At 35.6% G+C, this 16,851-nt stretch overlaps 1 protein-coding gene across 1 annotated transcript in view; it reads right to left on the bottom strand.

Moving 5' to 3' along the window:
• Positions 1-16,851, bottom strand: part of LOC150077192 (solute carrier organic anion transporter family member 74D-like) — a 47,140-nt gene that overhangs the window by 15,116 nt on the left and 15,173 nt on the right. Inside the window, exon 3 of the mRNA XM_090386573.1 lies at positions 6,564-6,650. Coding sequence (XP_090242699.1) covers positions 6,564-6,650 — 87 coding nt within the window. The remainder of the gene's footprint in view (positions 1-6,563; positions 6,651-16,851) is intronic.

The raw sequence follows: 16,851 nt of genomic DNA, 5'->3' as shown, positions 1-16,851 counted from the left end.
TATCTTGCTATCAGAAGATGTGAACTGTGACCACCAATAAATCTACTTCCACTTCGTCCCGCAAACTGACGACTTTCTCCCGTTGGCCACACAGAAGTCAGATACAGGGTGGACACTTTCTCAAATTACTCCCCCAAACTTTACTCTTTCCCTGAAGTTTGGAACGCCTCTCCCAAGGACTCCAACCAATCCCTATACTGTTTAATTTTTTTTTGTTCCTTCCTATTTGCTAAAACAACTCACCCCAGCTGTCTTCCTAGTGCACAAACCAACCCTTTCCTAAAAATTTCTTTTTTCTTCAGAAGGCAGTATGACCTTTTCAGAGTGCTGTGAGTTATTCTACTTGTCACCTCCAAAACACTCCTTTTCGTGTTTACACTTTCTCTCTAAATATGGCCAACTTGCCAATATATCAGCCACACTGATGACGTTTCTTTTTGATGCGAACACTGGACGTCTACTAATTTCCTGTTTACTTCCTAACGGTGGCTTAGATCAAAAGAGACGCTTCGTAATCCCATTTTACGGTCCTATTGTTCTTGCCCTCAGCAACCCTTTCACGCCTGTTCTAAAATCCTCCCCCCCCCTTCTCTAGTGCTGTCCCTGTTTGCTCTCTATAATACCTTTACCCGCTATTTTAATTCACACGCCTAAAACTGTCCATTACTACATCCAGTGTTCTTCCAACTTTAACCTTATTTACATTAAAACTAAATATCCAATCTTAATACTTACTATTTTTAACTTAATACTCGGGAATTAATGCTAATTCTCACTTTACATCGCCCTTCCTGGATTTATTTTACCAAAACAAATATTTCTATTTTAATTTGTAAGATCTACATCTTACAACTGTGACACTGTTTCACTTCTATCTATAGTCACAGTAGGACTTCGCTCTTAAGCCTTAGCAATATTTCGCATCTCAGGGTAGCCCATTTATGAAAACGTTGCTGTATAAATCCGTTTATTATGTACTAACGAAGACTTCCCTCTTAGGTCTGTCAATCGATAGAACAACCACGTTTATCAGAGTGCTGTGGGTTATTCTACTGAATTCCAAAAGAAGTGTGTATTAATTCTAGAAGGGTATTTTCAATGCTGCTCACGTTTTAACTGCTTAGCTCTCGGTAAAAAATCACGAGAAGCCACGTGCGAGAGTCTTTCCTCGTGATTTCGTAATAAACTTAAACTTGACCTTTTCTGCGTTCATTATTATTCCATAAACGTGGTCAATAATTATACTGTATATGTATCGATTCTTGCAACCAGGGTTTCAAGAATCCGTATATAATTATTGATCAAATAGCCATTTTTTTTTATTAATATTATTGGTTTTATTTGGTTTCCGTCTATCCTATTATACTCCCAGGGGTGGCACGCTGTAATTTTAGTGAACGCATGGAGTATGATGGTAACCCAATCCTAAGAAGAGTATATTGAAATACTTGTATTAAACAAAACCAAGCGAAGTATAATGAGCTATGCATTTTATCTTGATTAAAATGAATAGTAATTAGTTATAAAGTATTTCTCAAATATTTTTGTTGATAACCTTTTATATATCCCCCCCCAACACACACACACACACAGCCATAACTCAACTTGACGTGAAGAATCTCCGAATGATTTCAACGATTTCCAATCAGCCGAAGTGCATCGTACGATTGCAAATTTTCATTGACACGAGTACGATCACTAAAGATTAGTTTTTAATCTCTCATTCACCAATAGATTTCTGTAACAGCGAAAACCATGAGAGGCGGAAATAAATTGTGAAAACTAACCTTATTACGACAGGTCGAATGAAGAAGACAGATTGAGGTGAATATAACGATACGTTTAGCCAGCCTGTTCTCTTTATGTTGTTTTCCTGTTCAGGTGATCTGTTTGTTTATAATAAGAATTGTTTATGCGAGACAATGTAAAAATATAAACGAATAAAAACAATTTAAAGGTGTTATTTTTAACAGATTATTTTTTAATATTTTGTGATCGTGCAGACATTTCGTTATTTTGTTTAACGCTCTCAGTAACCGATAACCAAATAACAACTACAGTGTGTACTTTGTAGGTTAAACGCATCTAAAAACCTCATTTCCGGGTAGGCCTCAAGCAACCGGATAACAGAGATAAAAAACATACAGACACTTAAGATTCGTTTCAAGTGTATGCATTACTCGAAGCATGAAATAAAAAATGCGAAGGAAATGTTGTTACCCAGATAAAAACCTGGAGTTGTTAAAGGTGATTTTTTTTCTTTCCTTTCTTTAGAAATGCCATACCAGTCTTGCGAAACGCGTACCTGAGTGCTGCAAGAAATCATTTATACTTAAGCCTTTTTTAAATTCGAAATCTTCACGATACTCAATTATTATTCACATTATTCTAACGCACACAGAGCTAAAGAAATATAATGCTTGCGGGTCTACGTTTATTCAGGAAGTAACCAGTTTCTTGAAGGCGAGGCACCAATCACCATCACCTTGACACCGACGATCAAAAGTCCACGCGCATTAACTGCAGCTGTATTATAAGCCAATTTAGCTGTAGTCAGGCTTCCCGAGTATTTGGCTGGATTTCAGCGGCTCTTGACAACCAAAATACTAATCCTGTTGGCAATACTGTTTTTTTTTTGTTGGTCTACAGGTACATACGCATAAAAGAAAGGCAGCAGTTTCTTAAAAACGACAGTCATTTGGACTGCGGTAGTGGAGAAGGTGACCTTGAATACAGACTTAAAACTCTGGTTCGTATTCACAAAGAGAATATTACAGGGTTTGGCTGATAATTGTGTAGCATTCTGAGGTCAATGGGCGTGCGAAAGAAAGTTACCGGATAGTTCATAAAACCAGTGAATGCCCGCGGAAGTATGGAGGGGGGAACCGCTAAAATGTTGCAATATCCCATTAGTCATTCTGCTTTCCCCTTTCTATCAACGATACAGTAGAGTGAGTGGATTATTTTTTGTTAAGGTGTGCATTGTGCTCAATGAAAATAACTTAAATTCGTGGTTGTTTGAAGTTTATCAACTGTAAACAAAATTGCCCAATTTTCCTAGTTAAAAAATCAATTAAAAACCTGAAAAATGCGAAGAATTTGGGAAACTGTTTATGCAAACCTTGCGTCAGATATTTTAGAATTGGAGTGGTCACCTTCCCCCAGAGGTGTTCAGGTCTGAGTCTCCAGAACTACCAACTCCAAGCCTTTGGAGTTAGTGGTAGTTCTGAACATCATTATCTTCGTGTTCTATATCTTCATGGCTCAGTGCTGGAAATTCCATCATCCCTGTCGGCCCAACTCTTTGGTGTGCCTAACTTTTGTTGCTGACTACATTTTTAACGTTCCCAAAATGATAATGGGATGATCCAGAACTACCCTGTTACTGAAAAAATGGCAAGCATTGTACAGGAAAGGTTTTGAAAAGAATTCCGAATATATGTGGCATATTTATTGACTTCTTCAGTCTTCGGATTTGAATCCCATCTGGGTAATTTGAAAAGATGATCAAATTTTATGAAAAAATGTTATTCCTGGTTTTCATTAGTCCGATATTTGCCAGTAAATGTATTTTGTGTACGCACCTTATCGTTTCTTATAGGTATCCAGTTCGATATTCATTTAAAGGAAAATATAATCAAAGAAAAACCCTAACAGGATATCTAATTTACATTTGTAGGTGTAAAAGTAATTTATCTTAATTCACACGTATAAGGAAGTACAGTTTCTTTGCAATCTGAAAAAAATCCAACGCTCTCTGTTTCCCAGTGTTTGAATTTCTAAAAAATATATTAAATTGAACTTCAGCGTAGCCTATTCATCAAACTCACCGGACCATTAATACAAAGCCATGATTTCTATGGTGTGAGGATACAAATACACGAATAAACTATCATCTCAGATGAGGAAACTTCCTTGTTCTTTCAGAAATTCGATTACAGTACTCGTCAACGGAGGTATTCTACATACGTCAGTATTCTGGCGTCATAAAGTATGTGAATGAGCCAGATAACGTCCACCCTCTAGCAAGCATTTCTCCATCTCATATAATTCGCTCGCGAGACAATAGTTAAAGTAAATTATAGTAAAAAAGCAGGATACAAATTCATAAATATCACATCAGCGATTTCTTATTGTTTGCACAATTCGAATGTATAATTTACTATTATAATATAAATACAAAATGGTTATTACTGAAGGAAGTTTTCCTGGTAATCCGCAGAAACAAAACAAATTATCTTGGTTTTATTGTGCGTCATGCTACAAGAGTTTTCATACATAGAAACGTTAGATACAACAAAAATGGGAAAAATACTATGCACGTATATGGATATTGGTATATGTGGCTATCAAATAAATCAGAATTATTTAAATAATGATGTCTCATTATAATTTTACATATTTTAGGAATTCTACGAGTGATCCAAATGCCATATTTATTTTTTATCGCGTGTAAAATACTGAATAATGAGCTGGCTAGCTTATTTATTAGGGAAAATTATTTTAGAAACCCTAAAAGATCATTGACGGGAGTAATTGGCATGATTCATATAGTACAACAACACAACACTATTCATGTCGGTTTTGGACGTGTATTTTAATGCTTAAGCCCGTTTTACACAGTCATATTTTTATACATAAGTTTGATCATAAAAATGTTTTAACATTTAACACGTTTTTGTAATTTATGATTAATGGTTGATATCTCGGAAATAAAGACTTTCTGAGACTTATTTTTAGTTATAGGATATATTTCTACATTTGTTCTGCGCCAATATGACAAACCCTCTATTTTCTGTAAATTCCTATTCTTTTTATATATATTATTATTACGTATTTCCGTTATCCTTATTTAAATGATTGCTGAGAGCGAAACAGGATTTTTACATTTGATAATTCAGCCCGAATTTGAGAGCCAAAACTTGTCGAAAGTCCTAACCTCAAATTAATCATAAGATTAATTGAAACTCAAGCATTGCATACTGAAAATACATAATTATAAGTACAGATTCCATCAACAGACAAGGAATATAGTAATGATTCTTTCTGGACGCCATGTTAATTATTTTAATTATTACGAACACTGCGAATTTAATCTCTAGCAGATAATGTACTCGTTGGCAAAACTCATATCAGGTCAAGTTTCCGGCTCTATTCTGTCGGTATAAAATACAGGACGAGTTCATACTTCCTTTTTTATCTTGCTAGCGTCAAATTTAGGTGACCACTTTAAGAAATAGAAAGAAAAACTTGCGTCCTTCTTTCCTCTACTTCAACCTACATTTTTCTCTCAGCGCTTTGTTAAGATCAAAATATTTGCTCTCGATTTTTCCTGCATTCCTATTCGAAAAGAACAATTCACCTTGATTTAGACACTGCTGGAAGAAGTCTATTTTTAAGTAATAATCTAAATCAATTCTTTTAAGTAATTTTATTTGACTGGGAAAATGAGAGTACCCGGAGAAAAACTGATTTCGTCGTCCAGAGACTGAATTTATTATTTAAACGAGTGAAGTGTACAGATTTTCTTTTCAGGGGTAAGGGCATTTTGTTCAGCAAACGACAGACTTCCGAAAAACATGAATGTTTGATAAATATTCGCAGAGAAGTGATGTTGACAAAAAGAGGACGAACTGTATATGTTCAAACACTTAAACGTTCAGTACAAAAAAAGAAGAGTTAGTTTGTTTAAACAAAATAATTACAAACTTGATTATATGCGTATTACAAAAATAAATATTAGTTCTGCCACGCTGAAGTATAAAACTCACAAAAAATTCTAAAATCTACTTTATGCATTATGTTTGCATACGATTATCAAGCATGAAACTGATATTCATGCACACACTAGCCTTCATTGTGTCTATCATTTTTGCCTTTTCTTTTTTTGACGTCCCTTTCCAAGAATCTATATAATGATGCTGTAAGAAGGCTTGCCCATTCTACATAAGGAAGCCTTATTAAGGAAAATATTTAAATGTCATTTTCCTTTGTTCAACAAAGGAAAAATAACACGAAAAACCTCCTTATTCTGTTCACTCATTTAAATAACCTTTATGGCAATTTTTCAAATGAATACATCATGTTTCTTTCCACAAAATGGGTGATGGCTTACTCGTACGAAAACAGTTTTATAATTAAATAAACAAATTGGTGGATTTCTGCTGAATGTAACCTCAGTTTGGTACATTACGTATTTCTATACGTCACTTATTCCTTTTATACTAATAATTCATTCCATTTAGTTGTGTAGGTTGTTTATTGCTTGAATAAGCCCCGAGGTACGTAAGGCCATGGAGGCATCATACAATTTACATCATGTCTGTAAATTGTATGCATTCTATGATCGCTGTGTCCGTCTTCAGGGATGAAAAACCATTTTTCATCCCTGAAGACTTGAAAAACCGAAAAACAGAACATGCAAATTACAAATACGAAATGCTTGATTTATGATTCCATATTAGGGCACTTAAAATTGCTAAATATTTAATATATTAATTGTGTAATAATATTGCACAATATATGAAGAGTTCCAGCACGTTTACTTGTGAAGGTTTACTTACAGAATGGATCTTCGTAGTACCTTAATGTCATCGAGGACAACAGAAAACCAAGGGTTGGTCCAAAGATTCTGAGAGCAAACATCGCACCTAGCAAAGAAAAAAATATATTTCATACAATCATATTTGTACAAAATCGATGAAGTTTAAACAATCATAATTTTATCATCAAAATTGAAATGTTTGTAAATTAATTTTCTTTTCCTTAAGTAGAAGAATACATAATTGCTGTGACAATTCGTAGAAACCAAGACTATAGATAAATAGCCTGACCAGACAACTTTCATCTGCTGTCTCTCTATTCAGAAGTGATTTCGCCATTTGGCCTGAAGAGTGAACTCTCGATGAAACCAGGATTTACTTGCAAGAACAACTCGTTTAATTATTCAAGAATGCTTTCATAGAAAATAAAACCACATATTGTGTCTGATAGCAATTCCCCTCCTGCTTCCGCATATCCTCGTCGGTGCGTGACCTTCCTTACTCTGTTGAAGGATTTTCTACTGTTTTTTTAATGTATGTGGCCAATCATCATCGTATTAATAAATACACAAATAAAAATAGCCTATCACCATTATTTATTATACACTAGCAGCCAATACAAGCCAAGACGATGGTATCACACACAGAATTTAAATTCAATCGGTTTACGTTTGTTTCAGAAGTTCTCTGATTAGTTTTAGATTAACCGAGGACAGAGAAGAGCTTTCTCATTGAGGAAGTTGTTCCCTGGCCATCTCCTGTGTTAAAAAGGTTGTAAAGCAGCAGAAGAATTCTGAGGAAACACGCGAATAACTTCAAAAGGACTAATTACATCGTTCAGGAATGAGCAATGGAGACCTTTGACAACTCGAAGAAAATTCGGTTATGGGTAATCCCAATTGGGACGAGGTTTTCCCAAGCCGGAATGAAGAGTGGTCTCGCTTTCTAAAGAACCTTTATAAAAGCAATAAATAGGATGCAGAATAAAGATATCGTAGGACCAGATGGATTTCCACTTTTTATGATTAAAGTTTGCAGTCTATATATTATTGATATTGCACCATATCCAAAGAGTATGGATCCATTTCCATTGGTTGCTCACTACTAAAGATTTTCAACAAATTTATCCACGAAGCACTGTATGAGCACTATTTCGTGCATAGACCCCCTTACTTGCATAACGTCCTTCGAGGTCGATCGACAGTTACAAAATCTTCTTCACACCTTATTTCACATTCAAGAAGTTCTCAACAAAAGGTTACAGCTTGAAGTGATATTCTTAGATGTCAAATCTAGGTTTGACAGATTATCAGTCAGTGCTCTTCTCTACATATTTGAATTTTATTTCAATATTCGCAGATAACGTTCTTGAATTTCTTCAATAAGTTGACCGATTTTATCCAAATTATTGAAGAAACGCATGCTTTTGGCTTCTTATGATAATTTTTACCAACATTTTGAGGTCACACGAGGCATATCAGAGGGTAGTGTTCTTTCGGCAAAGCTTGGGGCCTTCCTTGGCGATACAACAATATTCCTTGGTTTATGCAAATGACATTAAATTAATTGTCCGCTTTGATAATACAGTTACTAATACCGACTTAAATCGGGACATAAAAACAATAACGATGAATTTCCAGAACTATCTTGATGATAATAGGTGTTTTTCTATCAGCAAGGGCAAATATGCTGAAATGATTTTTCCCAAGAAAGCTGTTAAAACATAAAGATTTTGGTCTCATTTTGGACATTAAAAGAACCTTTGTGCATCACGTCAATCACCTTAGGGCTAAATACTTCCCTTTAATATGGAAAATAAAGCAAGACTTCGTTGGAATTTCAGATCAGAACGTCTTTGTGAACTATGCTGCTAGATGCAGTGATTTTTTTATGAATCGGTCATCCTCTCCTCCTTTGTACCAAAAACGTGTCTTCGGATCTGAATACTGGCTGATGAAGTGGATTAACCGAAAGCTAGTAACCCCTTTACAATATACAGATCTGTTCTTTATACTGCTTCACAAATCTTGGAACCTCATTATCATATCAACGACCATCAAAATCCAGTGCCAGCTTCTTTCGTGTAGAATCGATGCCCCTTCGATATAACACAATTGTCTTCTTCAATCCAAATGGAAGACTGACTTGAAAAAGAATGGAATATCAAGAAAATTGGCAAATTACAACTATGTTAACGCGATGTTTCCACACAATACCATAGACATCATTCACAGCCAGCGAATCGATCCACTCATATTTTGCATCCCAAATACAATCAGGATTGTATTTGGGATGTAAATGATTGCAACTGATTTCTCCTTCTAGCATTTACCTTACAGTGGCTTCATTTTGACTGTATCGAGACATTTTAGGGATACCCTGGAACAAATATTTAATAACTCCACGTAAGACATTCCGCCTCATTTTCGATTTATAGAATAACACAGCCAACTGTCATATTCGTCTGATATGTTATTTATTACTCTGCTTTATAATCTCTGTACGATTCTCTACCTTCTCTATTGAAATCAATTTATGTAAGACGGACGCTTACAGACCCAAGTAACGACCCTGAGAATGCGGAAATTCTTGAAATAACTTTAACAGCTGGATCGATTCTGTGGATGTTTTCATAAACAAATTTGAAAAAGAGTTACAAAACAGTATAAATCCAAGTACAACGTGGACAGAAAGACACAGTTGGAGTAATCCTATATTTAAATATTTCGTCTGATTGAGATTATTGAAGGTCTATCAACATAAAGTAATCTAAGAATGGTAAAAGACTGGTCTTTAAAACGTATTAATGGCTGATACAAAAGCGATGCCATTTCACCTGCTTCAGTGATTTACTACGAACTAAAATCATGCTAGGCACACTTGTTCGTCTACTAAACTTCCAGTAGTCTAAGGCTTTCAGCCCTAAACCATTTTTTTGTATTAATGATTCGTTATTATTTTACATAGAGATTTACCATTGTCTGCTTCACCTGTGAGGTGAGGGTTCGTTCGTTTTCTTTAATCGATGTTCACGTGCTTTTCGTGTTATATGATCTACCAGAAGAAAAAAAAAGAATGTAACGAAAGAACAAAAGAAAACCTTGGCCCATTTCTCCTCTAATGTCTTACTGACAAACGAATTATGTAGGAGTTCGCGACGATTGAAGAATTCTCACTCATCTTTCACAGTAAGAACAATCTCGCAGATAATGCTAAGGAGACTTGTTCGACCTTCGCTGTGGTAGCATAAATGAGATAAGGAAAGGTGGACGGGGTGGTATTCAAATTTAAAGAGGCAATAAGATGTACACCAACATCCGTGCATTTGTAATGTGTTTAACTTCGTCAAAGAAATGGGACTTCACATAATAAAGTTATCCTACAACGCTTCGTCTTCGATATTTATGATAAATTAAATATTCTTATTACTGTGCACAAAATCTCAGGCCTCAAGCCATTCTCGAATTAAATACAGCTTTGAAAGAGATTAATTTACACAATTTTATCGAAAGGGAATTATTAATTAATTTTAATCTCGATATTACAACTGTTTTAATTAATTATGACATCTGCTTTTTTATCCAGTTTTCCAAATGTCTGATTACTCGGATTATTTTATAAATTTAAAATTAATTTACCTGCATATTATTCAATAATCTTCAGCCAGACGAAATGTGTCCATTAAAACTCAATGTGGAAATGCACCTATAAAGGTTTTTTTCCCAACAAGAGGGAAATCGAACCCAAAAGGAAAGTCGATTTCCCTTTTTTCCCCATACAGTGGTAATTGCTGTATTGATTGAAGTAGACAGAGACTTAAACGTGTCGAGAATGGTAATTTAAACTTCTTGGCAACGATATCAGAAGAGGTGTCTTGATGGCAAATTCAAGGTAAAGAAAGAGTTACAAAATCCCAGGCTTCAGGATAAGGTTACCCATCGAGACTCCATTGAAGGACCACAGACAGATACCTCCCTCTCAGAAGGCATAGTAACTTATATCCACAGTAATTTATATTTTAAGGATAGATGATTTTTTTGCCATTAATTGTATTGAAGTTTAGGAAATTTGTACCACTGTTAAAATAAATTATTAATCACGTATCAAGCAAGTAAATAATAAGATTGTTCTGTATACAAATTCAAATATATCATACTCATAAACAAAATTAACTAGGCGTTAAAAATTTCAATATATGTAGGAAAATAAGTCGGTATTTTAAGACTATTTTATTCTTTTATGTTCTGCTTTTTTAAGAGATAAACTTTAGTGATTAGTAACTTAAAGGTCGTAAAGAGCATACCCACTTCCCACTCCCGAAGTTGCAGATGACTAAAAGTAAATGCATCTTCAAGCATCTGTGTCCTGTATCTCTTCTCTGTCCAGATTGCGAAAGGGTCGATCCAAAGGCTGCATGTCTAAGGAATTATATGAAAAAATCTTTTTTACGTACTCTTAATTCGTCGGCTTCCCTCTAACGATATTCATTCTCTAATTTGGACTGAAGGAGATTGATGGGACATCGATTCCAGAGTGAAAAATGTTTGTCGAAATAATGACAGTTTTAAGTGCAAAGGGGTTATTAGCCTTCCAGTTAATTCATCTCATGATCAGTTTGGTTTGGTTTGGTTTCGGGCTTTTTTGCGCATCAGCAATGGCCGATGCGCAAAACATTACTGGATTAATGTTTTTGGCAGTGTCACTCGCAAGAATATTCTATTCCGAAATTCCAATGAGTACTTATTACGTGTACCATATTAATGAGAAGTGCTTAGCCCTAAAATGATTACTATGATGATCACAATGATGAGATTCGTGTCCAAATTACACATACAGTATTGTGTGTGTACATGTTATTTAGTGCAATTCACGGTCGCTAGGAGTTGTATCTGTCACGTTCTATCCTGTGCTGCCCTATTATATGGTGATTATCTGCTGTGCTGTTTCTTCAAGTTGATAACGGAGCACATTGAATGTATACTATTTTTATCGCTCTTAATTTATTCCCTTCGTTTATTTTTTATCGCTTTTATGCTTTTAATATTTATATTTTAACTTGTATAATTTTAGTATTTTTAATAAGGTTTTTATTCCTTCAGTTTCTTCCGCTGCATGCATCAAGATTTATTTAATAAGACCTTTTTTTCCGACTCTGTTTTCTGATCTTCATCGCCATCTTCAGAGCACGCTGGAGATGGTATCTCTGACCTCCATCTTCAGCATTCATTTGTGATGGCGAATCTGAACTCCATCTTTAGAGAATCAAACCTTTGTCTTAGAAACATCCGGATCAACTTGGACTTAGTTCTCTCGCCGAATCTTCTGTTCAGATCGCACAAAACGAAATCAGTCTAGCTTGCACATGACGTAAGATGATTTCACATTTAAAGAAGTTCATTGAGAAGACCGTCTTTGAGCTGATCTTACTATCGCTGTTTGAGTTCGCTTCTCTTGCTATCACTGCAAATTCAAAGACTATAGACTCGTGATCCGGTCTGAACCCCTAATTCATATCAACAACATCCACTTAGATGTTAGGATCAAACCTTCGAAGTATTGGCATCTAATTCGTTTCTTGCTGAAAGAAGTCTTAGTATTGGCTAATTAAAATATTCCAGTACAAAGACAGTAACAGTATGAACTGATTACTATATTTAAGTTTAATACATAGTGCTTTAAAGTCACTAGAAACATCTTTTATATAACAAGCACCTTTGTCTTACATAAAGTCTGATACAATAATGCTACTTCGCTTCCCTGATTTTCTTTCATCTCTATCAATTTCCAAAAAATTTATAGTTTGAGTTAAAAGTCAAGATGTTAAGATCTGCCCTTACTGGCACCTTGGCCAAGCCAGGTCTCAATAACGCAGATCACCGAGGGATTCTTCGAGATTAGAATTCTTTGAAATGCACGAGACATACCCTTGTGTAATTTCATACGAAACACAAGAAATAAAAGTTTAGATTTGCGATCACATTGATCGGGTGACGAGTTGATGGATATAAGTATGGTCTGTATGGTCTCTATCTATAGATATAAACTCCCTGAATTTAAATCTTTTTATTCGTATGTTATGCAGGTTATGTATAAAGGACACTTCGATGTTCGGATTATCCTTTCTATGTTCGTCCTTGAGACTAACAGAGAGGAGTGGTTACGTTCACTGTCATTATACATCGGGTGGAGAGGTCTGTACTTGAATTCCCAAGAAGGAAAACATTTTATGGATTTTTTAACATCGTGGATAAGTTGGAGCAAGAGCTGCATGCTTTTTCATCCACCAAACAGACATTGACCATTAATACATGCAATTTACAAACATTATATACCAACACTTTATTGCCTTAACTGCCTTGAGACTAATTATAAAACAAACAAAGACGAATTAGAAAATATGGAACATTCTGAATCCATTTTCATTTTTAAAACGGACACCTAAGTTCTCCACTTCCGTTATAATAAACAGATGCGGATGTGAAGAAAAATGAAAGAGAAATGAAACTTCCAGCAGGGCTAAACACAGAAAAGTTTCTATTTAACATTCGGCGACCACTAAAGACTGTGTACACTAAATTTTGGCACTTTCCAGGGAAACACGATAAGGCAGTGAGTGTTGTAATAGAAAGAACTTCTTTTAAAATCTAATATTTTATCTTTTTTCCTCAGATAAATTAGTTTATCTCTTTTATTTGTTTTTGACCTGCTTTACTTCCTTCCACATTAGGAAAGTAGGCTGTTGATCGGTTCATTTAAGCAGTTCCATACCATTAACAGCAACCAAGTGGAAACTGAAATACGTTGATCTGTTCATAAAGTGCTAAACACACTGATGAACACAAACAACAGAAACTGCAGTTTACATTTTCCGAGTTGGTTTTATATCCTTTTTTAAAATACAACTGACTGTCACTGTTGTCACACTGATATCGATTTAAGCGATTGCCCGGTTGGGTGTTTTAGGGCTTTAGGATCATCAGCAATTTAGGTGATATTGTGCTGTATATAATGTCTGTAAACTGCGCGTGTTCTGTGGTAATTAAAGGTGCACAGTGACAAATTAAAATTGGTCACTGTGTCAAGAAAAGGTTTTTTATCCATAAATAAAAACAGAATATGATCATAAGAGAGTATATTTTAAATAAAAGGAAGCAAGTTAATTACACGAGAGTGAATTAATAAATGAGATGAATTTTTATTATTACAGCACACTGGTATCTTTATTACTGCATGTTTTGGCATGTATATTCCTTCCAGTGTATCGGATGGTCATCAGCCTGATGGATCGGTCAAAGCTGCAACATCTTAGTCAGAATCTTAATTGCCATTGAGCCTGAAAGATTGGTTGGTTGGTTGAGTTTTATTGGCGCATCAGCAACTAAGGCTATAATGCGCCAAAACCTTGTCATAAAAAGGTAAAACTTTCAGTGACCTAATGAATTAGGTCACTAAGTCAGGGTATAAAAACAAGTATAAACTATAAAAGACAAAGATCAGTAAACAAGTAACAATAGTAAATGTTAAAATAATAAGATTTTTTTTTTTTTTAAATGCGTGTAAAAAGGTTTACTGATTTTAGGAAACTAAAGAGCCTGAAGGAGGATGGTTATTAACAACAGAAATGGTTTTGTATCAGCGCAATGTTCTTCCCCTCCAATATTTCGGGTTCCAAACAGCAACGCACCTGGGAGTTAATTGAAACCACATTACATTTGACAACAGTTCAGATCTTACCGTTTTGATGTTCGAATATATGACCACTTTTAAGATGCACTTCGGGTCCACAAGTTAAACGATAATGCAGATGTTCAGAATGTGGTGCGTAGTTCGCTAGATTCTTTAGTAACCATTTTTCTTTTCTAATGGCATCGAAAAGCTTTTCAGTTGCGTGAACAAAAAAAAAAAGTAACTGTTATATTAGGGCACTGCTAGAACCAACTCTTTTGCCCATGTTTATTAAGTCTATACATTTTTTATGTTCTCTGGTGGATTTTCCTGTTTTTCCTGTAAGAAAAACCCGAGTTTCCAGGAGAAAAAACCTTGCTAGCCTGAGATCGATGGTGGTGGGAGGATGGTGATTATAACCACTGTGCTGTTGTTGTTGTATTTGGGTTTTCTGGCACAAGTGCCTCTTGGGCCATATTGTGCCTGTTCGATATTTGCTTATCAGTAATTTCTCATGTTATTGTGATCATAGGCTATTATAAAGATTTATCTGTTTCAAATAAGTAAACAGTTCCTCCAAATTTGCATCATTGCCAAGAATCTGCAATAAGGTAATCGGTTCCTTCAAATGGGATAGGGATGTAAAGGTTGATTTTCTGGTAGTTGAAAGTTGGGGACATTCAATGAGAATATGATATATTGTCAACTGAGAGTGGCACAACAAACACTGAGGAGGATTCTCTCCCATAAGCAAATACAGATGAGTTGGATGTGAATGTCCAATGCGGAGCCTTGCTAGAATTACTTCTTGTCGCCTGCTTTTCCTAATACTAGATGTCCACAATTTTGGCTCTTTTTTTTATCTGCAGCAGTTTATTATTTATTTGAGCTTTCCAGAGGTCAGACCATTGCTTCCTACATGATGTTTCAATGATGGATTTGTAGTCGGTGTAGGGCACTGTTTGTTACCTGGAAGTGCTTGAGTCAGGGTGTTTAGCGGCGGCATCCGCTTGTTCATTACCTGGAATGCCTGCATGACCAGGTATCCAGCAGAAGGTAACCTTCTGGTTGGCTTTTTGACAGTAAAATAGCTTGGACCGTATCTCTTTAAGAATTGGATGTGAGGGCGACATGGTAGTTTGAATGGCAGTGATTGCGCTTAAGGAGTCTGTGTATATCAGGGATTGCTTTATACAGCTGTTGTGTATTCTATCTAGAGCTAGTTTAATAGCAAATAATTCTGCAGTATAGATAGTACATTCCGTAGGAAGAGACACAGCATCTGAAAAGGTAGAAGAAACTGCTGCAGCACCAACGGCTGCATCAACCACTGTGCTACCGCGCGTACTAAATTGCAAGGACAAATATGTAGACGTAGAAGGTAAGTTTGTTAAAATGGTAGATTTCCACGTATAAGTTGTTCTTGATGCAATACTGAAACTCGCCATTTAAAATTGACAAATATTTTGAAGGTTGCTTGTTGTTGTTGTTATGGAGGTTTAATGGCTCATAAGCTGCTATGGCTATAATGATCCTATTCACTTACTATATTAAGAGATGAGAAATTTCCGTAAAGTCAGAAGAAATTGGGACATCAGAAATTATGAAAAAGCCCAGGTTGCTTGAAGAAGTTAAAAAATTCAGAAATATTTGCCTTATCACCAATGAGATTTTCAAGGGTTATTGATTTACGAAGATTAACCAGTGATAGCAAGGTTGAAACTCTGTCTTGTTTATAGTAGGAGCAGTCCATGAGAATATGTTTAACAGTCGGTTTGTTAGAACAATGTGGATACTGTGGTGGATCATCTCCTGCGAGTAAATGAAAGTGGGTCAGATAGGTATGACCTATTCTTGCCCTTGAAAGGATTACTTCTTCTCGTCTTGATGTACGGACACTGGACAGCCAGATTTTCGGAACCGGTTTAATCTGAAAGAGTTTATTATTAGTTTCGGAATGCCATAGTGCTGTCCATTCTGATAGGCATGCAGCATGAATCATTAGTGCATAGTCCGAGGCTGGAACAGGGATATTGGTTAAATCTAAGGTAGTTGGATTTTTTGCAGCTTTATCGGCCAGTTCGTTGCCTAAAATACCGGAATGTGCTGGAATCCAACAAAAAGACCATTTGATGGCGTTCTTTAATGTGTAGTAATGAGCTTCTGATTTCATCTAGAACCGGGTGAACTTTATCTAAGACATTACATAACGCCACGATTGAGCTGAGGGAATCAGTGTAAATAACAGATTTTAAGAACAGTCAGAATAGAGATTTTCTAAAGCTAGTTTGAGTTTGATTGCATATAATTCAGCTGAGAAGATACTGAATTCGGTTGGAAGAGTTGCTGAAATAATGTTATTTAAGAACACTGCAGCTGCTCCAACATTTGAATTTGATTTGATTTAGAGCCATCTGTATAAATTGGGGAAAAATCAATATAGCTTTGAGCGTGAACTGCATGAAGTTGTTTGATATTTGATGCTTGCAAAATATTCTTTCTCCATTGAGAGGGGTAAATGTCACAAGTCGGAAGAGTAGGAGGAGCCCATGGTGGTTGAGTATAAGTTGCTACCTGCTGTACGGAACGGATCGAAATATTCCAAACCTGTACCAGTTCAAGAAGGCGAAGACCAGCTGGTTTT

The sequence above is a fragment of the Mastigoproctus giganteus genome, chromosome 12 (genome assembly GCF_048544385.1).
Source record: "Mastigoproctus giganteus isolate SK-2022 chromosome 12, ASM4854438v1, whole genome shotgun sequence".
NCBI lineage: Eukaryota > Metazoa > Arthropoda > Arachnida > Uropygi > Thelyphonidae > Mastigoproctus > Mastigoproctus giganteus.
This window is presented reverse-complemented; position numbering and strand designations above follow the sequence as displayed.